The 21,559-nt window shown below is 35.8% G+C and overlaps 1 protein-coding gene across 4 annotated transcripts in view; it reads left to right on the top strand.

Annotated features, from left to right (window-relative positions):
* The window catches only part of KDM4C (lysine demethylase 4C), a 346,173-nt gene that overhangs the window by 164,134 nt on the left and 160,480 nt on the right, over window positions 1–21,559 (top strand). For all 4 annotated transcript variants that reach the window (XR_012495714.1, XM_019727138.2, XM_074330450.1 and 1 more), the window contains 2 exons: window positions 17,305–17,498; window positions 20,430–20,668. Coding sequence is in view for 3 of the 4 variants with exons in the window: in XM_019727138.2 (XP_019582697.2) it covers window positions 17,305–17,498; window positions 20,430–20,668 (433 nt within the window). In the remaining variant the exon portion in view is untranslated. The remainder of the gene's footprint in view (window positions 1–17,304; window positions 17,499–20,429; window positions 20,669–21,559) is intronic.

Below are 21,559 nucleotides of genomic sequence, written 5' to 3'. Positions count from 1 at the left end.
TGCATTTAAGGTGAAATATGAAGGATGTTAGCTAGATAAATATGCTTGGTATAACAAGAGGATGGGAATGTTTCCAGTAAAGGTAACAGTACATACGAAGATGCATGACGTAGCGTAGGAATAACAGTGGGGAAAAATCACAACATCTGAGTGGATAGTGATGTTTTCATTGATGTTCAACTTCATGAAATCTGCTCTTTTCCCTGTAATGTGCCCTGTTGTCTGTCCTCTGACACATTCTTCCAGAACAGTATCCTTTTCCCACCACTTAGTCTTCCTTGCTTGTCTCGAGAAGCAATCTGTACATTCTTCTACTCGATGGTGCTTCCATGTTGTCCTGTTGTTTCCCTGACACATTCCTATTTGAATGTCTGGAAAACGTGTAAGCAGAAGCTTCATTTGAAAACTGTTGGAGCTAATGATAATTTAGCCTATTTGAACACTAAGAACATGACTCTGATGGTATTTTATTGACTAAGGAAATCTTGTTTTTTTGTTACTTATGACCCAAGAGATGTTTTAGTTCAGATTTTTTTTGAGGTCATTGAAGACTAGCTTATTTAACTTCTGCCTGAGTTACTCTCCTAAATAATGTTTTTATGTCTAGCCACATTTTTTATCTTGTGTTGTCTGTTTCTTGAATACCAAATCTTAGAAAAATGGGAATTTCTAAGAAATTTCTTTATATCTCCTTTCTCCGTTACTATATCTTGGGAGTTACATCACTGTAATGAGAGAGTTAAGTATTAGTAGACAGTAAAAGGAAAAGTATTGTGTAAGCATAGGAATCTGTGAACTTAAATTAAGGCAACTTGCAGGGAAATGCCTACAACCACACATTCATTTCATGTTCATTAATACAGATATATGTTATAGCTGAACTATGTTAAAGTGAAGGTAATTGATGACTAAGTGGCATTTATCTCCAGAACACAAGTGTAGTACTCAGGTTTCTCTGGAATGAACAGGATATACATACACACACACACACACACACACACACACACACACACACATATTTCTTACAAGGAATTGGCTCACTCAATTATAGAGGCTGTGAGTCGCAAGACCTATAGTCAGTAAGTTGGAGACTCAAGAATAACTGATGTTTCAGTTCTAGTTCGGAGGCAGGAAAAAACCGATGTCCTAGCTCAACAGTCAGGCAGGAAAAGTTCCCTCTTACTCCTGGGAGTGTCAAACTTTTTGTTCAGTTCAAACGTTCAACTGATTGGATGGGTTCTGCCCACATTATGGAGGGCAATCTGCTTTATTCAAATGCTAATTGCATCCAGAAACACCTTCTCAGACATGCCCAGAATAATGTTTGACCAAATGTCTGGACACTCCATGGTCAAGTCAAATTGACATATAAAATTAACCATCACAATAAGTTTGGTAACATTCAAAAATCAGTTTAATTCATCATATTAACAGAAGAAAAAGGAAACACCATATGGTCATTTTAATAAATGTACAAAAAGCAATGGTCATTTGAGATAAAAACTCTCAGAGAGAACTTTCTCAATAAAGTTAAGTACAATAAATATATAATAAATATCATTCTAAATTGTAAAATATTGCACAGTTCCTCCCTAAGATTTGGAGCAAAGAATTTTCACTCTAGCCATTTCTATTTGTCATTTTTCTTAAGATTCTAGCCACTGCAGTAAGTCAAGAAAAAGAAATGTCGGGCATAAAGATAAAAAAGAAGAAAACTGCCCCTATTTATAGATAATATGTTTGTTTTGAATAATATACACATATTTACATGTAGCTCTAATTCTTATGTAGATCTAACTCTTAGTCAGTGGAAGAGAAGAGAGAACCCAAAATAGACCCACACTTATGGCATTTAATTTTTGTCAAAGGCACCAGAGCAATCCAGTAGGGAAAAGAACCTTTAATATTTGGGGGGAAAATGAACCTTGAACTCAACCATTTATAAGTACTAACTAGAGATGGATTCTAAACCTGAAAGAGAAAACTGAAATATAAAGCTTTTAGGAAAAAAATATAGGAGAATATCTTTACAACTTGGAGATAGACAAAAGGTTTCTGAAGTCACAGAAAGTAATAGTCATAAATGAAAAAACTGATGAGTTAGACTTCATTGAAATAAAATACTTCTGCTCATTAAAAACCATCTGTAAAAAAAGGTCCAAGGGCTGGCCCGGTGGCTCAGGCGGTTAGAGCTCCATGCTCCTAACTCCGAAGGCTGCCGGTTCGATTCCCACATGGGCCAGTGGGCTCTCAACCAAAAGGTTGCCAGTTCAATCCCTCGAGTCCCACAAGGGATGGTGGGCAGCACCCCCTGCAACTAAGATTGAACACAGCACCTTGAGCTGAGCTGCCGCTGAGCTCCCAGATGGCTCAGTTGGTTGGAATGCATACTCTCAACCACAAGGTTGCTGGTTCAACTCCCACAAGGGATGGTGGGCTGTGCCCCCTGCAACTAGAAAAAAAAAAAATGGCAACTGGACCTGGAGCTGAGCTGTGCCCTCCACAACTAAGAGTGAAAGGACAACAACTTGACTTGGGGGAAAAAAAAAAAAAAAGGTCCAAATTAGGAGCAAGTATTTGCAAAACACATATTTGATAAAGGACTAGTACTGGGAATATACAAAGAACTCAAACAACTCAATAATAAAATGACAAAAATATCTCAGTGAAAATGGGCCAAAAATTTAACAGACTTCGCTGTTAAATTTAAAAGAATATATACAAAATTGAAATATATTCACATAAAGACATGTACACGAATGTACAGTTGTTCCTAGTAGTTTTGTTCATAATAGGCTGCAAAATTGTTGGAAGGACTAGACAAGTAAAAAGGTGTATGGGGAAGGTAGTGTAACCTATACTGTAACCTAGAGCAGGAGCGCCGGGGAGCTCTTTTGCTCCTGCATCGCTCAGCCCCCGGTCTGTTGCTGCTCCTTCCCCAGCGGCCTGCTGCTCAAAGCTCTCTCAGAAGGCTTTTCTTCTGCCTTCTAATCTCTGCAAGTCTTCTCAATATCAGAACCCAGCCCTCTTGTCATGGGACAGCTCCACGCAGGGAAGTGTTCAGAAGGACTGGGATGGTACTGATTATCGGTACTTCCTCTCCTGCTGCTACTTCTTGACAGTATACTGTCAATCTAGTGCTAGTTTTTAGGGGCACTGGTGTTGATGCCAAAAAGAAATGAGCTCTAGTCTTCATCCTACCACTTGTTTCATTCATGAACTTTGGCAAATTATTGATTTTTTTTGTTTCCTACATGAGTAAAATAGGGATGTTAATATAGTAGTCCCCCCTAATCCATGGCGGATACATTCCAAGACCCCCTGTGGGTGTCTGAAACTGGATAGTACTGAATCCTATGTATATATTATGCTTTTTCCTATATCTACATATGAGGTGTGATAAAAAAAATACAGTAAATGTTTAAATTTAAAGAAATTTATTACAGTAAATGACACATTGCCATGAATTCTCCTCAGAATACTCCCCCTTGCTTCAAACACACTTATCCCATCATTCTGGCCACTTTCTGAAGCAGTTCTGGAAGTCCTCTTTCATGAGTGTCTTTAGTTGCACTATTGTGGCTGCCTCGATGTCCTGAATTGATTCAAAACGTTTACCTTTCATGGACATTTTAACTTTGGGGAAGAGCCAGAAGTTGCATGGTGCCAGATCCGGTGAATAAGCTGGATGAGGACACACCATAATGTTTTTATTTGACAGAAATTACTGTACCAGAAGCGATGTGTGACATGGAGCCTTTCCATTGTGATCCCAAAATACGGTGAATGCTGCTGCCGAATGCCATCCAACACAAAGGCAGGGATCTTCAATATAGGAAGCAGAGTGTGGAACCTTAGTAACAGTGTGTGACAAGTTTCAACTTGGTCAGTGCAGTCAGTCGGGTGTGAGCTCTGGTTAAGAGGAGGGTTTTAAAGTGTGCCGTCAATCATCCTCCATCATGACAATGCTCCCTGTCACACATCGCTTCTGGTACGGCAATTTCTGTGAAATAAAAACATTATGATGTGTCCTCAGCCACATTGTTCACCAGCTCTGGCACAGTGCGACGTGTGGCTCTTCCCCAAAGTCAAAATGACCATGAAAGGTAAATGTTTTGAATTGATTCAGGACATGGAGGCAGCCACAACAGTGCAACTAAAGACACTCATGAAAGAGGACTTCCAGAACTGCTTCAGAAAGTGGTAATAACGATGGGATAAGTGTGTTCGAAGCAAGGGGAGGGGGGAATATTTTGAGGGGTATTAATGTCAATATATCTTTTACCGTGATGAATTTTTAAAAATACAAACATTCACCCTATTATTTGATCACACCTTACACTTTATGGCTTTTCTTGGTGTATCCACATTGCCAGCATTACTACTCTTGTGCTTTGGAGCTATTATTTGGTAAAATAAGGGTTACTTGAACACAAGCACTGTGATACCACAGCAGTCAATCTGATAAACAAGACGGCTACTAAGTAACTAATGGGCAGGTATACAGCATGGAGATTCCAGACAAAAGGATGATTCGTGTCTCAGATGGGACAGAAAGGGATGGTGTGAGATTTCATAACACTGCTCAGAATGGCATGCAATGTAAAACTTATGAATTCTGTATTTCAGGAAGTTTCCATTTAACATTTCGATGGCAGTTGACCATGGGTAACTGAAACTGGGGAAAGCAAAACCATAGATAAGGGAGGCCTACTGTAGTTTCTCATAGGGATGTGAAGATTAAATGAGCTAATACAAGTACCGATTCAGTGAGAAAATGCTTTACATTTATCACTGTGTTTGGTACATAATAAGCACAGTAAGTGGTAGATGTTTGTTATTCTAATCGTCAGCTTAAATTATCTTTAATTATAATCATTTAAGATCTTTTAAAAAATAAGATCTGGTATTTAAGATAGGTCCCCTCCCTCCATCTGATACTTAAGAATTTAGGAAACTAAACATAAATGAAAAAATACCATGAATAACTTGCCATTGGGCACAGGAAATCGTGAGTACCATTGCTGTTACTGAATCGATCGTTCTTGGTGAGACAGTTCTTCGTGCCGCCTCCACTGTACGTATTTCACATTCTGCTCATTCAGACCTTCTCACAGGCAGGACCTCTGGGCTGCGATGGACAAGATTTTCGGATGTTGCTGCTGCCAACTAATAATTAAGTTAAACTGTTTCATAAAGAACATAGTTGAATATTAAAAAAAAGATTATACATTTACTTTGAACTGCTGGAAGAAGTTCAGAGTAAAGTAAGGGTTCTCTTTTAAAATTAGGGTTCTAATAACCTCGGTAGTTCAATGCCAATAATTTACTATTATCTTTTGATTTGTGTTATTTTCAGGCACTCAGTAATTTTATATCTCTGATTACAGGTTGCCATAAATCTGACATTTTATTGTAAAATTAGTATTTAGATCTGAGTATTAAAGTGAGATGGTATTTTAGATTAGGCTTTTAAAATGTATTTTCAATAGTGTGTTTAAAATTTTTATATTGGTCTGGGATATCGGAATATGTAACTTCTGTTGTCTTATTCAATAATTAATTGCTGTTTTGATATTTCTTGATGATATACAGACAGAAATATATTTATACATGTACAAACTTTTCTTATTGAAACCGTGTGTGTGTGTGTGTGTGTGTGTGTGTGTGTGTGTGTGTTGTGACTGGTATTTAAAATCTTAACTGCTTTAAACAGCTATGTGAAAATCAAATTCCCAGATTAAGAATATGAAGTTAATTTACTTGTTTACCTTTAGGGGCCTGATGTTCTAAACATGTTTATTGAGCATAATTGTTTTGAATATACATAAAAATGGAAACTTGAAATAGTATTCCTTTTTGGCAAATTCCTATATATAACGTTCTGTTACTGATTGTTTTGTTAATTTAACTTTTATATCTGTATCTGGCTTACAGTATGTGACTGTCTTACTTGATAATCCATTATATCCTATTCTGACTATAAAATTGTTTTTTCATAAGTCAAGTGCTACTAGTTATGCTCTGGTTTCAGATGTAGGTACATTTCCAGTAACAGGCTGGAGAACTAGATTTAACATTTCCTCTGAGTGTATCATATGCTTAGAAAATATGGATTAAGTGAAGATTCTGTCCTGAGATGGTCTTAATGGGTAAACATTCTTAAAAGTTGTATTTGTCTAACTCCTACTGGTAGAGAGAGAAAATGGATTACCTCCTTGAGGTATGTCTTCAGGACTCTCTCTGGCTCCATTTATAACACTTTCTTCTCTCCTGGTTTCCTTCTTAGGCATCTGTTCCCCATGTTGCCACGAAGGTGATTGTTGACTTATCTAGGCTTTTAATAAACTAGGACCAAGTCCTGATGTTGAATCCCATTGGGCTCATTTGGGCCATGTGCTCCTCCCTGAGCCAGTCACTGTTGCCATTGGGATGGAATGTTTGATTGGCCAATCTGGCGTCACCTAGAAGAACACATGGTTTGAGCTTGGGGAGATAAAGTTGCTCTTTTTAGTTAGAAAACATCCTAATGAAGTCTTAGGAGTGAATAGTGGAGTAAAATTTAGTAATTTAATTCTGTCACATCAATTGCGGTAAAATTTTTTGAAAAATTAAATAATGATTAGTAAATAACAGATAAAAACAGTCCTATCGAGTTCTTAAAAACTCAGCCAATATTGAAAATTGAAAACTTTTTTCATATTTTTGTCCTCACTCATGTAGCTGCTTATTTATGAAGTTAGGTCACTGAACTCATATCTCTTTGTTTATATTAGGCGATCAGATGTTTGTAGAATGAATGCTGTCATAGCTTGTTACTGTGGACGTTATTGCAGCTGTACAAGTATTCAATTAAATTGAAAATGGATGTAATTTAATATTTGATTAAAGAACTGAATCTTTTAGTTTTCTTTCCAATATACATTTCACAGAGAGGGGAAATAAAAGCCTGTGTTGAGGTAGGCTTCATGATTTTGGACCATGAAAGGAAGGCCTGCCATTTACAGTCTTGGACCAGAGATTATATGGATCAGGTGTGGTAATTTTGCAGAAAAATTGATTTCCCAAATGGAATTAGAATAGTGGGAAGCCATTTTCAACTTACTTGCTGTGTTCTTGGACAAAGTAAGAAGGCAAGGGATGATATGTGCAACTGTTTATTGCTATGAAAAGTCCTCTTGACCCCTGCCCAGCCCTTCATGCTACCTCAGCAACAGCTTTTGGAACAAAAGAAGAACCAAAACCAAAATGGTGAATGACTGTACTAACCTTGTCATTCCTGGTGCTCTACCTTCTTCTCCCATTTAGTTGGGTCTCTCTGATCCCACGGGGAAAGCTTTTTACATTTTGATTTAATGGATCGCTACTACAACTTGTATTTAGTCACCAGTGAAGATGGAACATTCTTGTTTTTTTTATTTCTTGACAGTTGATGGATTGTAATAGGCAGCCACATCTGAGGAAATAAGTGAAACTACAGCCCTGTAGTAATTTCTTATTATACATATAGATGAACAGTCTTTACCATGATTATTGTATAAGTTATACAAATGTGGGGCTTTTTTTTTTTTTTTTTTTTTTTGGCACCAGAAATACTGTTGGATGGAATTATTTTAAAGTGGTCTTTACTTCTTGGAAGAACATGAGGCTGATATCAGCTGTATTTATGATTACTTTCTGGACTCGGTCCAGTCTGGATTTCAATATATTAAAACTACATGTGAATATGAGGAAATGTAGATCATTAAAATTGCATTTGTTATGTGACCAGCTTTTAAATTTAAACTGATGAATGAGTTTCCGTAGAATTAAAATAGAGCACATCCAACCAAACCACTTTCTAGATTTTATCAGTAGACCCATTGCCCTTGGGGTAGTGAAGGGCTTCTCTTGTCCAGAGCTTGTTCATGATTCATTACAATGACAAGTCTACATTTTAATTTGAATTAACCAATTTCTTAGAGAGTGGGTGTAGAGTTAGAAATAGAAGTTGTAGTTTGTAGCTGTGTGTCATTTACTGGACAAAAAAAAAAAAAAGCTCCTTAGCATTTATAACATGTTTCCTATTAATTAAGGCAGAGTCCCCATATTTGCTAATGAAATAGTCTGAGATCCATCCAATAGTCTACATAATGATCAGGCAATTCAATTTTTGAATAAATTATGTAAATAGAAATGAGCCAAATCAATAAATGATACCAATGCAGTGAGGTCAACATTTAAGAGTTTAACTTTCATTTTTGTCTTGGTTATTATGTTACCAGCAATACTTTAGTTTTTTTGCAATCATTCAGCTAATATTTCTGGAGCATGTACTATGTGTTGATGACAGATATGCAGTGATGAACAGAGCTGACTCCTGTCCTTACAGAATATTGGTTCTGGTGGGGGAAACATGTTAACTAAATAAACACACAAACGTGTGATTACAATTTGTTGTTAGTGATCTGAAAGAAAAGAAGAAGGTGCTAGGAAATGAAACACCTTTGGTTTGAGATAAATAGAGAGATCAAGAATGAAGAACTTTGTCACTTCATAAAGGGATCTACCTATTCATGGATATTTCCACTCCAAGTGTATAGGGTTTGAATCCAAGTAGCCTCCTCCCGCTGTGCCCACTTCTAGTTATACCCACCATCTCTGTCCTGCACTGCTCCCCCAAAATCAGATGCAGGGAAGTGGACCAGTCTCTCATGTGTGTATGTTTATTTTAGGTACATATATACATGTATATTACACACATGATCACATGTGTAAGGTGCTCTCTCCACCTAATGGTAATGGTTTTCCATATTATTAAATGTTTTTCCATAATTTTTCAAAAAGAATACCATGATTTTTTTTAAAAAGGAATAACCAATTGTTTCTAGAAAATGATTTTTCCATTTTTTAGATCTTTTATAGACATTGCTGAGATGAATATTCTTAAACATAAGCTGGTACATTCATTAATAAGTATTTTCTTAGTATAAATTCCCAGTTGCGTTAGTGGTCACACATTATTCATATCTTAAAAAATTATTACATGTTTAAAAGTTTTATGTGTTGCCACAATGTTGGCATGATTTATTCTTAACATGTCCTGGGTTGGTTTAATGCAGTTTCATTTTGTTGTTTGTGAGCCTGAAGTCAAGCAGCTAACGGTGACAGTCATGGAAGTTAGTTCTGCATGTTGGGTCACTTTGGGCCTTAAACTGATTTAAATCCCGTTCTTCCCATCTTGATTTCTTAGAATAATAATGAATCTTATACGAACTGTTTCTCCACTTCCCTATTGATGGTGTCCTAAATTTGGCCAGAGAGAAACTGAAAAAGCACTTAAAATCCATTGTATGTTTTTCTTTCTTCTCTTTGTTTTTCTTCTGATTCATGTTGAATATACCTGCCTGTTCTTCTGCTTGAAATCATTTCACAAAATTAATAACAGAGAAAAGGTAATAGCAGTTCCAGACATATCCTCACACTTGAGTAGGAACACCGGAATTGCCAGATAACATGAATCTGAGATGCTGAATTATTTACCTCTAGTGCTGCGTGGCTTTCTAAGGAAGTGTTGCTGAAAAAGTATGTGTTGTCAGTTAATTTAAAATTTTTATTTCCAACAAAATTATTTGTTTTCCTTTTAGTATTTAGTGTTCAATTTCTAGCCGTATTGTTAACATTGTAAAGCCTATGATAAATTATACTTCTTTCTAAAGGCATTAATTTTTTGGTCTAGTTAGCTTTCATCAGGGTGTTTCCTCTTTTGGAAGTAATACCAGAGAATTTTCAGGTGGCAAGAGACATGTGATCAGAATGCGTTGAGTGTGAGATAGAGTTTGTGACATGGCTATTCAATAAATAAATAAAGCTGTCATTTTTCCTGAGACATTCAAAATTCTGCGTGAAATACAGGATTTAATAACATAACCTGGAATTTATTTGAAAGCTGTTACCAAGTTATTTTTGTTTCTCCCAAGCAAGAGCACCCTGAGTATATATTATCCAGAGCTTTCATTCTGGGATTGCATTATGCATACATGGCCATTTTATTAATTGTTTTAAAGTTACTCTTCCCCCTCTTTAAAAATATTTCTTTATTAATATTTTCCTACATTTATATTAGTGTTTGAACTGCACAAACAAAGATGGAAACGGGTTAGAGGATGCTGCCTTTGTCTCTGATTTTGCAGAAGTGAAGAGATGAACATCTCCACCGTCAATCTGGTGGTTTTTAACATGGCCAGCGTTTTATCGTGAAGCCAGGCAGATGGGCTCCTTTTGTGTACAGCCCCTTGCATTACTCAGCGTGCTCCTATGTACTCAGTTGTTGCTCAGTGAACGGGAAATGGAAAATCCCAGAGAGGCTGGTCAGTAGGAAACTGAGTCTTGAAACTTTTTTTTCTAATTCACTACCCTTGTGATACCAGGAAGTCAGTGTTTTTGTGCCTCTGTTTCTCACCTGTGACTTGGATTGGAGCGGATGATTTACTTAGCTAAATTTCATTCTGAGTGCAGGATGAACTTCTAATTGTGTCCACTTAGTCATTTATAAAGAATGATCTGATCGGGGCGGCCGGGTGGCTCAGGTGGTTAGAGCGTGAGCTCTTAACAACAGGGTTGCCTGTTCGGTTCCCACACAGACCAGTGAGCTGTGCCCTCCACAACTAGATTGAAGGACAACGACTCGACTTGGAGCTGATGGGCTCCAATATTCCCCAATTAAAAAAAAATTAAAAAAAGAAAACAAAGAATGATCTGAGTGACTCTCAAAAGTCAATATATCTGAGCATTATAGAAGGATTATATGTTCTCTGCTTCCATGCCATTTCTGATGGCTCTCATACATGATCTCATAGACTCTTATCAGCAAATATTTATAACCATAAAATCCTTAGATCCCTGAGACTCTGCAGAGCCCTATTTTTATCTGATCTTGCCCAAATTTATCACCCATATAAAGTGTGACATGCAATGCATGAATTCAGAACAAAATAACTTCATCTGTTCCTCCATATGAAGGAGTTCAATTTCATGCTGTGTTTTGCATGGCACAGCAGGAGTGGATTGTTTAATATCTGTAACTCTGAACTTCCACAACCTTTCTATCAGAAATGCAGGTAAGTGTTGAGAAGCAGAAATTCTAAAAATAATTTCTACAGAGTTTTTGGAGACCCCTGGAGCAAGCTGTTTGAGTCCATTCCCCTTCTTTTTGCATAGTTTTTCTTTGTCTGTTTGAGCTGTGTTCCCATGGGTCAGAAAGATAGAGTTTCTAGTCTCATACCTTAAATTGCTTTATAATTGCCTTACTTTATAAGGGAGACATATTCTGGCATGGTGAAGCCTGAAAATATTCAGAAGAAATTAATTTGAACCTATTAGAAGCAGGGGGAGCGGAGGAAACATATTTTGGAAAATTGTTAGCTAGACTGGATAAACTCTATCAACACGGCATGATATCATGCATAAAAAAATGAGACCCAGACTTTTGTTCTCAACAACAATTTCAGTTTGGTTAGGGGTCACAGAAAAATAAGTTTGAGATGGAAAAATATGGCCCACATTTAAGTTTAAAACCATTTAAGATGTATTGAATGTAGTTTCGTTTTGGAATTTCCACAGTACAGTGGGTAAGAGTATGGGAGTTGGTCTAGATTTGAATGTGGCAAAGGCTGTATTACTTGTGAGCTGTGTGACCTTGTGCAAATTAACTTAAGATCTCTGAACCTCTGTTTTCTCATGTTTTCAAAAAAGATTATTTATCAAAAAAATATTTTTAAGGGCCTCTCAATCCTGTAGGTACCTAGAATGCACTTCTCAGTAAGACAGACACAGTGTATATTTTCACAGTGTTTAAACTAGAATGGAAGAGAAAGGTCGGATATGGCAACAACATCTGAAACAACTCACAATGATGATTCATTAAAATTAGAGTAAGATATTGGTTCTAGTATCACACTTTTTTACTATGACTGTGATATATCTTTTTAGCTTTTAGGGAACTTTTAAAGCTACTCTCTTTTTCAAGTCAGTGAGAACAAAACATTTCAGAAAGTTTTTGCTGGGTGTGTATATTGGAATCCCCGGAACTGTCAAACGTATTGTGCACCTTGACAAAATCAGGGTTCTGTGAGCTCTGCAGACCAGATGGGGAAAACAAGGGATGTTCAGGGCTCCCACAGACCTTGCTTTATTAATGGACATAAGAACAAAGGAAATAACCTTTGCATTCTTTATATACCAACTTTGTTGATTAATATTGATCTTAGAAGTGTATTTCTTTTTTCCCCTTTCTCAGTGTAAACATAATTATATAGTTTACTTTTCATGTACTTCAGTGAAACAGCCTTTTGTCTTTGACTGGTATTATATGAAATGTGACCCAGGAAATCAAAGTGCTGTTCAAATATTATTTTCAACTTAATTAGATCTGAATATTTTAAAACTCCATTTCCTATATTAAAATAATTCTTATCAATTGTCAAGGTAATTATAATAATTTTCTCCCAAATGTATTTGCGTAAGAGGGTACATGTACAAATGAGCAATGACTGAATAAGTACATAGATTAAATAAATCATTGTTATAGTTGATCTTACATATGACTAAGGTCTGAAGGTCCATTTGGGTATGCATTGATGGGTGCCTAATATATTTCATAGATAGCTCTTGGCAGGAAACAGGCATTTTCTCTTCTATTACATTAGTTTCTTGCAGATTTTTTTAGCTTTGACTAGCTATTTGAAGAATCACGTGGCTCTACCATCTTTGCAGAAAAATTCTGTAAAACATAAGTATTTAGTATTTAAGTACAAACTGAAACTTAAAAATTTTTCTTTGCTTTACATCAGCATTTTGCATCATCTTCAGTTTTTTTGTGTAAAGGAGGGTCAGGGAGATCATAGTCATAATTATGTTTAAAGAGCTCTTTTGACCCAGTATATTTACACACTTTTTGGTTTTTTGAACCCCTGTGACAGAGCTAGGAAAGCATTTTTATGTGAAGAAGCTGACTCAGAACTCATGGCGTCCCCAGTCTTACATAGCTGATAACTAGAAGAGCTGTAGGCAGACCAGTGTTCAGCAAGCAGATAGAGTAATGTGGCTATTGCTTATTAATCATATTAAACACAGTCATATCCATTAATATGGTGGAATAACCACCAGTGTGGACTTTTTTATGTCTAGCTTCTTTAGCTCAGCATAATGTATGTTAGAATTACCTACATTCATTATACTGATTCTGAATTTCCCCTTTTAATGTAATTTCTTAGAATGAAATTTCTAATTTCTTGAGCCAGCTAAAAAATACTAGGATGTTGGAAGTACTCCAAAAAGGGTGAAATTCGGTTCAGATTTGTAACTGGTAATGAAAATTTTACGATAAAAGAATGGGCTATAGAAGTAGAATATCCTGCTTAATTAACTTTTGGAATTTCTTTAGAGGAATACCAATATAAATAGACCCCCTCCCTTTTTTTTTTTAACAGTTCATCCACATATTAAATACTTTTATTCATTATTAATTGTCTGGTGAAATGTACAGAAAAAAATCTTTAGCAATTTTTTTAGTATCTCATTAGGTTAAGTATTTCTATAAATAGTAGACTGATATCCTATCAATCAATTCTGGCTTTATTAATTGAATAATGCATCTATTTTCTAAAATTGTTTTATTTAACAACTGTTTAAATTAGACAATGTTTCTGTTAAAATGATTGATTACATTACATTCCATAAAACTTGAGTGGCGTCTTCATTGGAACATAATGCCAGAAAATACTAATCAGAAATACGAGCCTATAAATTAGAGTGCATATTGCAAAATACTGTTCCTCACTCATATCAGAATCAGAAATAACTAGTCATAAGTATAGCAGAGAACGTCTTGGGATTCCTGGACATTTACAGATTCAGTATGAGTTAAGAGTGTGGCAGTTTCCCAAAGAGCTGGGCCTGTTCTCTGTTTGTTTGTTATGATGCAGTGGAAACCTACACCATTGATATTGTTTACATAGAGGTAAGATAATGATGAAGATTGAGGAGTTCTAGTGCATTAGAGCAACACAGTTCATGTTAATGCTAACAAATCACCAGCAGATTATTCTTTGCACGTGTAGAGAAAGAAGTGTTTAGGGTTTCATGACTAAGTTGAAAATGGATAAAAGGGTTAAAGAATAGGAAATAATGAATGTGATACAAATCTGGATGAATAAAGAGTAGATTGTAGATCGGTTGGTCAAAAAATCAGGTTAAGAAACACTCATCACAGCCTTGTCAATTTAATAACCACAGTCTGTAGTTAAGATTTCTTTGATGCTCTATGCCTAGAATTGTCTACATAGTTTTTCAGTGAAGTATCTGAATTTACTGAGTACTAAATTATTTGTTAACATAAAAGGTAGTTTGATGGTTTAGAATAAAATTATATTTCAGTCATATTTACTGATTTTGGCATTAAATAGTTAATCACCATCAGTTACATTTTTGGTTAAATAAGAGGTTCCTATGCCTGATACTTTGCAATGTTTTTGTTACTACTTAATGTGGAAATAGTGAATAATTGTGTCTAATTATGTTAATAACACATTATTCTTAATTCTTGTTGTGGCTAAGGAAAGTAGGTTGTTAGAAAACAATGAAATAAAGAATATCTGTCTTTTCTTTGTTCTTTATTTATGAAATATTCATTTAAAAGGAAACTTGTACAAACTTTTGGGCTCTCAAAGCCAATGAAGGGTGAGTCCATTGAACGTTGTATATTTTTACATTTTATACCCAGTCCCATATTTTCTTAGCTTATATATTTGGAGATGTAAGACAGTGTCACTATGTACTGAACAAGAAATAGATATTTCTTTTTTTTACTGTAGTTCTGATCTAATGTAGAAATTTTGTTTTGCCATAAAGATAATTAACTGACAACCTTCAAGAAAAATAATTTTTGGGAGTGGGCTAGATTTTGATGAAAAACATGGGGTGTTAAAAATCAACTTTTTTGATTGATTTAAATTTCTGAAGGAAATAAGAATTAATATGTTGCTTGTGTTTTTTTAATATGAGCCATTTATTGGTAAATACAGTTATAATGGTTATTACAAGGGACAATATCTTACAGTGATCTTTGGTTTAAAGACACACTAACTACTCATGTGTCAGTAGAAGACAGCAGTATATACTTTATTTGGATATTCATACATCTTCAAAACAAGAGCTTGCCATCATTGCTCTTCCCTTCTTTTTGGTTGTCCTAGTAGTAATCTAATTCATTTTCTTTTTCTGATCAAAGGTGACTTCACAAGCTAATTTATTTTTCTGTGATTGCTGTGATAACCAGAAAAATTAATTTTGAACTCTAGTTTTTTTCTTATGAAGAATTTCTTACTTCTTATACCTTGAGTTCCAAGACAAAAGGAAAAATTTGGATTTTTAGCATCTTTACCATAAGAATTTCCATTCATTTTACAAACACTAGCTATAATGTATTAAGGATTTCTTGTAGGAAAAAAAAATCATAAAAGGATGATCATCAGTATTAGAGCCAATGTAATAGTGGAAAGAAAATCATTCACCATCCTTGACCTTGGAAGGTTATTAAGCTCTTTGAAATCAGTTTCTTCTGTTAAAATGGAGATTTCTGTGTCTTACTTTCAAGAATATATGAGGATTGCCTTTAACAATGCAAGTAAACCACCTAACTCATGAAACATACTTGGTGTTTAGTAAACATTAATTTCCATCCTCTTTTATTTTTTAAATTTCATTCATCCCTCTACCCTTCCCCTTTGGCAACCATTAGCTTGTTCTATTTGTGGATCCTTTTCTGTTTTGTTTTGTTTATTTATATTTTTTTAAGATTCTACATATAAGTGAAATCATACGGCATTTGTCTTCCCCTGTCTTACTTATTTACTTCATTTAGCGTAATACCCTCTAGTTCCATTCATGTTGTCACAAATGACAAGATTTCATTCTTTTTTATTTCTGAGTAATATTCCATTGTATATATGTGTGTCACACACACACACACACACACCCCACATCTTCTTTATCCAGTCATCTACTAATGGACATTTTCGTTGCTTCCGTGTCTTAGCTATTGTAAGTAATGCTGCATTGAACATAGGTATGCTTATTTCTTTTAGAATTAGTGTTTTTATTTTCTTCAGATAGATACCCAGAAGTGGAATTGCTGGATCATATGGTAGTTCTATTTTTAATTTTTTGAGGAACCTTTGTATTGTTTTCCATAGTGGTTACACCAATTTACAATCCCAGAAACCATTAGAGTTTATAATCTGAAGCGTACGAGGGCTCCCTTTTCTCCATATCTTTGTCAGCACTTGCTGTTTGTTCATTTCTTGATAAAAGCCATTCTGACAGGTGTGAGATGATACCTCATTGTGGTTTAGATTTGCATTTCCCTAATGATTAGTGTGGTTGAACATGTGATACGTCTGTTGGCCATCTGTATGTCCTCTGTAACAGCCTGAGGAGATCCTGTTAGCTTAGTCCTGGTCATTGTGGCTTTACTCTTGGAGTCATTTTTCCTTCATTTCATCCTGTTTGTCCCTGTGAGTCTAGGCTGGCAGCACTTCTGCCCAAATTCCATGCTAATCTTTATACGTAACTTATTTTATAAGATATGACTCATAAGTATGTATTAATAAGAATCAAAGTCCTAGTGAATTCAAAATAATAGTTTCTTTGAACATCTTACTTTAGCACTATTCCTTCTTCCTAGTGAATATGTTTATAGTGATGGTGGTGGTTATTTTATGATATGATATAGAAGTGTGTTCATTGCTCACTAATTGTTGGTTACTTTGTGAAAGTATCTATGTTAATAAACATAATGTGATTAAAATATATCTTGAAGAACATTTATCTCAACCCATTGGTTTAATTATTCTAATCACATTCATGGGCTACTTTTATTCATTTGCCAACTTAGGTTTTCAGCTTTACAGACCTCTCAGCTTTCAGCTCAGTGATACATCCCTGTGACGGGCGCGTAATCCTTCTGTTGCAGGCATGCTTTCAAATGCATGCTCCTTCCTTTCAGTTGTTCTTGGTAGACAGTTCCCTATGAACTCTACAATGCCTTTGAACATATTTTACCATTTATAAATGTGAATATACAGGTTCTCACCTTCATTCAGAGGAAATTGAGTTTATCCCCCACTGAATGTTTGAAAATGTAAAACATTATCCTCAATTATATGGTGACTAAATATTCATGAATGGTCCATTCATAGTACAAATCTGTGTGACTTTATGTAGCTAGTGAAATGTTTAAAGCACTCCAATCCCATTATGTTTCAGTGCACCTGCAGGAAAGACATGGTGAAAATTTCAATGGATATCTTTGTGAAGAAATTTCAGCCAGACAGATATCAGCTGTGGAAACAAGGAAAGGATATATACACCATTGATCACACGAAGCCTACTCCGGAATCCACCCCTGAAGTAAAGGCATGGCTGCAGAGAAGGAGGAAAGTAAGAAAAGCATCCAGGAGGTAATGATCCCACCCCCACCCCATCCCTCTTGTACTAACTCAATTAAAATGGGTCACGAACGTGATGTTTTCACAGACTATTTGCCTTTTTTCATATTTCTTCATCATAATTGTACTTACTATCTTACTGAAAATTTGAGGCAAAGTATTTGTAATTCTTGAGAAATGTAATAAATAAATAGAATGTAGGAGGAGATGTATTTTGTGTATGAGAATATTCCTGGAGTTATTATACATGCAAGTAGAACAATACTGGAACTTCTTAGACCTCTTACGCTAATATGCTTTAAAGTGGTCTTGGTGCTCTCTGTTCATCTCCATAGTTTATCTTCAGTCACGTGATCTTTTTCATTTTGCTACCAATTTTCTTTCTGATGTTTTCTTCATTTGTCAAACGTCTGAGATATTACTTTTCTCATTGGGATTTCTATATTTTGCTGCATTTTATATACTTTGCTTTATTCTTTTACAAGATGTAAAACAGAGCATGTAGTGTTTTTGTAACATGACTGTCCCTGTGAACTTTATTCTACATTCTGTTTTTGTGGCCAGGGCCATTTCAGAAGCCTGCATCCTGTTGTGGGCATCTTGCTGTTTTAAACTCATGAATAGGATATGTGTCATGTTGCTAGGGCCCTCAGGCAATCTTTTTAGGCTCTTATGTTTTCCAGGGTTATATTACATTTTCACTTTCCAATATTACTCATTTTTTTCTTTCAGATTGTAAAAGTAATATTTGTGCACTGGAGAAAATTTGTAAAATAAGGAAAAGAATAATGAAGGAACCCCAAATCACCCATAACCTCACAATCCAGAGATAACTAGGTTAACATTTTGTATATATCCTTTACATATATATTTATTATTTATATAATATTATATACCTTTCTAAAATTGGGGCCATGCTCTATTAACAATTTGATGACCAGTTTTGTGAGAGTTTTTATTTTTTTATGTAATTAAATGATTCACTACACGGTAATTTCTAATGCCTGCTTGTATTTATTAACTAATCCCCCATATTTGGACCTGTAGCTTGTTACCAGTTTTTTGCTAACTAAATAGCACTGTAATTTCAAATCTTTGGCCATATTTCTGATGTTTATTTTCTGATTCTCTTTTTTCCCCTGACATTTACTTTCTGCTATTTTAGAAAGGTAGTGAGCGGAGGAACCTTAGGAACATGGAGTCAAACGTCCTCATTGTATGAAATACCTGAGGCACAGAATAAGTTAGTAGCAGAACTCAAACTGAGGTGTTCTCATTTCACCCTACAGTTTACAGCACTGATTTTCAATGATTCGTTTTCAAATCAATTTAATAGGTTAGGAACAACATTTTAATGTAGGAGGTAAAATAGAATAAAAAGTATCATAGTCCTTCCCATGTGGTAAGGGGGTAAGTATTAATTCATACATGTGTGAGCACATGTGTACGTATGTGAGTGTTGTTTCACCATCTAAAATGTATAACTTACTATGGGTTGCATTCAGAAAAGTCGGGGAAACACAGATTTAGAGAGTCAGTGCCTTTGATAAATGTGTTTTCCACATTACCAAAAAAGCTTGCTGTGGGAGTGAGTAATCTTGAGTTTAGAAGAAACACCCGCAGAACATCTTGAGAACTGTTCTTTAATGGGCAGAAATCATAATACACTAATTAGGTGTACGGTCTGATCTCCTAGTTACTAACCACGGTGGCCCTTTTGGGTTGCCAGAGAACAAGATCTATGACATTGAACTAATTCGAAATGCCCTTCAGTGTGCTAAAATGATCAATAGACTTTGCTCACCCAGGTTGAAAGCCTAGTGTTAAGGGGCTTGTCGATCATGCTCAGCCTTGTGGCTTCACCATAGTTTGCTGACTCCCTTAAGTAATAACCTATTTAGGGAAATCTAATGAAGGGAATGATGCATTGAAATCTCAGAGATGTCAGCCATCTTATTTGACATGTACTATGCTAGTAGTAATGTGAAGATTTTCTGCATAGGCCAGTGCATGGGTTCTCAATAAATGTGATGATGGTGATGATGATACTAGTACTGTTACTACCACCAGCAGCCAAAGTGAGTTTGCACGGGTTACCCCTGGCTCCTCCTTTATCTCAGATCTCTGTCCTCCCTGACTTTCTACAGTGGCTAGTGGGGTGTGTGTGTGTGTGTGTGTGTGTGTGTATGTGTATGTGTAGTATATGTGTGTGCACTGAAATACACGTTGGTTCGATTTGAGTTGTAATTCTTCCTAAAGAAAGCGTAAGAAATGTGTCATATGCAAAAGGCATCTATGACAAAGCTATCAAGCGACTTTCTGGAAAATACTAAAAGAGGAAAAAAGTGGTGTCCACTGTGAAAATAATAAGTTGATATAAGATGTTAAATTCATACAGTTGGCCTCCTTCCCTCTTATTTCTTTTAGCTAATGATGATTTGGCATTTAATTTTAATAATTTCCATGCGTATTTCAGAATTATACAAAACTCAGGTAAATGTGGGCACTTGTTTACCTTAGAATGTAATGAATCTACTCAGATTTTAGCAACAGCTTTCTGGGTGCTCCTCATTTCCTCTTCTGTTTATCATCATCTAAATAATATTTGATTTATTGATTAGATTTCCCATGTCGTCATTTTTTATTTTTATTTTCGGACCTCTTTTAATGTTGTTATAAAATTTTAGCAGACTTTTCCTCCAATAATGTTTAACAATCAATTGTTTACAATTGTTCTAATTTTAATTTTTACATTGTTATTAAAACTCTGGTTAAGATTTCAGTTTCAAATTTAATTGGTTAATTGTGAAGATTATCTCTGCACAATGATGAAAAAACTGTGTTTTTCTTCTTTCCATCAGTGAAAATAACATTTGTATCGGTATGTGTTTTAGCCTGTCCATTGCAAACATTCTGCTCTGACCACAGTTCTCTCCTTAATAGCTCCCAGTGCACTGGCCCTCACTCTAAGAGGCCTAAGAATGAGGGGGACAAGGAAATGCCAGCTGCAGTCAGTGGGGCAGAGGGCCCCACCCCTGACCCAGACGCAGATGCCCTCGAGGTCAGTGAAAAGCCAGAAGCAGCAGCAAAGCTGGGGAACACAGAAGCACCTTCAGAGGAAGTAGCCTCTGCTAGCAGAATGCAGCTGGATCAGAATTCATCAGATAATATCAGACTCTCAGGTGAGAATCTGGCTGCTTGTTTGAGAAGTAGTAGGTAGTTGAAGATCTGATGCCTTTGATCTATGTTCTCTAGGACAGACATCTTACTTTTCCACATAGCTTACGCAATAAGCTTTCTAAAGGTAGGGGGTAACTCAGTCAGGAGGCCAAGGGGATGTTTCAAAAGTCAGGAGCGCCACTGCTACATGTAGTGGAATTGTAAGACAAACAGCCAGCAGTGCTTGTTTGGTTTAATAAAAAAGAATATTCTAAAATGAAAAAGTTTTTTTCAGTGCAACTCAATTTACAATATACAATACGTTTTTGGAAAGTTTCTCTTGAATTCATATGGCACAGAGAAAACCAATTACAGATAATTCTTTGCAGATTCTTAGCTTTTGACTTAATTTTAAGAAGCAAATAAAGACTATAGTTTTTAAAAGGAACAACAAAAATCATTCAGTCTTGGGAAATGGTATGTGTAGTCAGTCCCCTGGCCATTTCTCTATACTAAAGCCATCATCTGTAAGTCTTAACTGCTTTGCTTATTTCCCCCTTTTATAGCATATTTCTCTGAAGCTGCTTTCATGCTTTGCTTCTTTAGGTTAGGGTGTTTGTCCTTTTCTTCATTGAGCTTGTTGGTAATTCCTGTCTTCCTCTCAACACCCCTTGTCTAGTCTGTCCTTCACTCGTGGGATTCTTCTGAATCTGGCTACCCCCTGCCTCCTCCTCGTTTAAGGCACTATTGTCTCTTGCCTGGACTATTGCAGAAATGATTTCCTTCCTATTTGGCTACATCCACCCTAGACACCTCTGCTAGTCAGTTCTCCATATGGAAGTCATGGTGATCCTTTAAAATGACATAGCTCAGGTCTTGTCCCTTACCTTGTTTTTACTTGTCTTCCACTTAGA

The sequence above is a fragment of the Rhinolophus sinicus genome, linkage group LG04, assembly GCF_036562045.2.
Source record: "Rhinolophus sinicus isolate RSC01 linkage group LG04, ASM3656204v1, whole genome shotgun sequence".
Lineage (NCBI taxonomy): Eukaryota > Metazoa > Chordata > Mammalia > Chiroptera > Rhinolophidae > Rhinolophus > Rhinolophus sinicus.
This window is presented reverse-complemented; position numbering and strand designations above follow the sequence as displayed.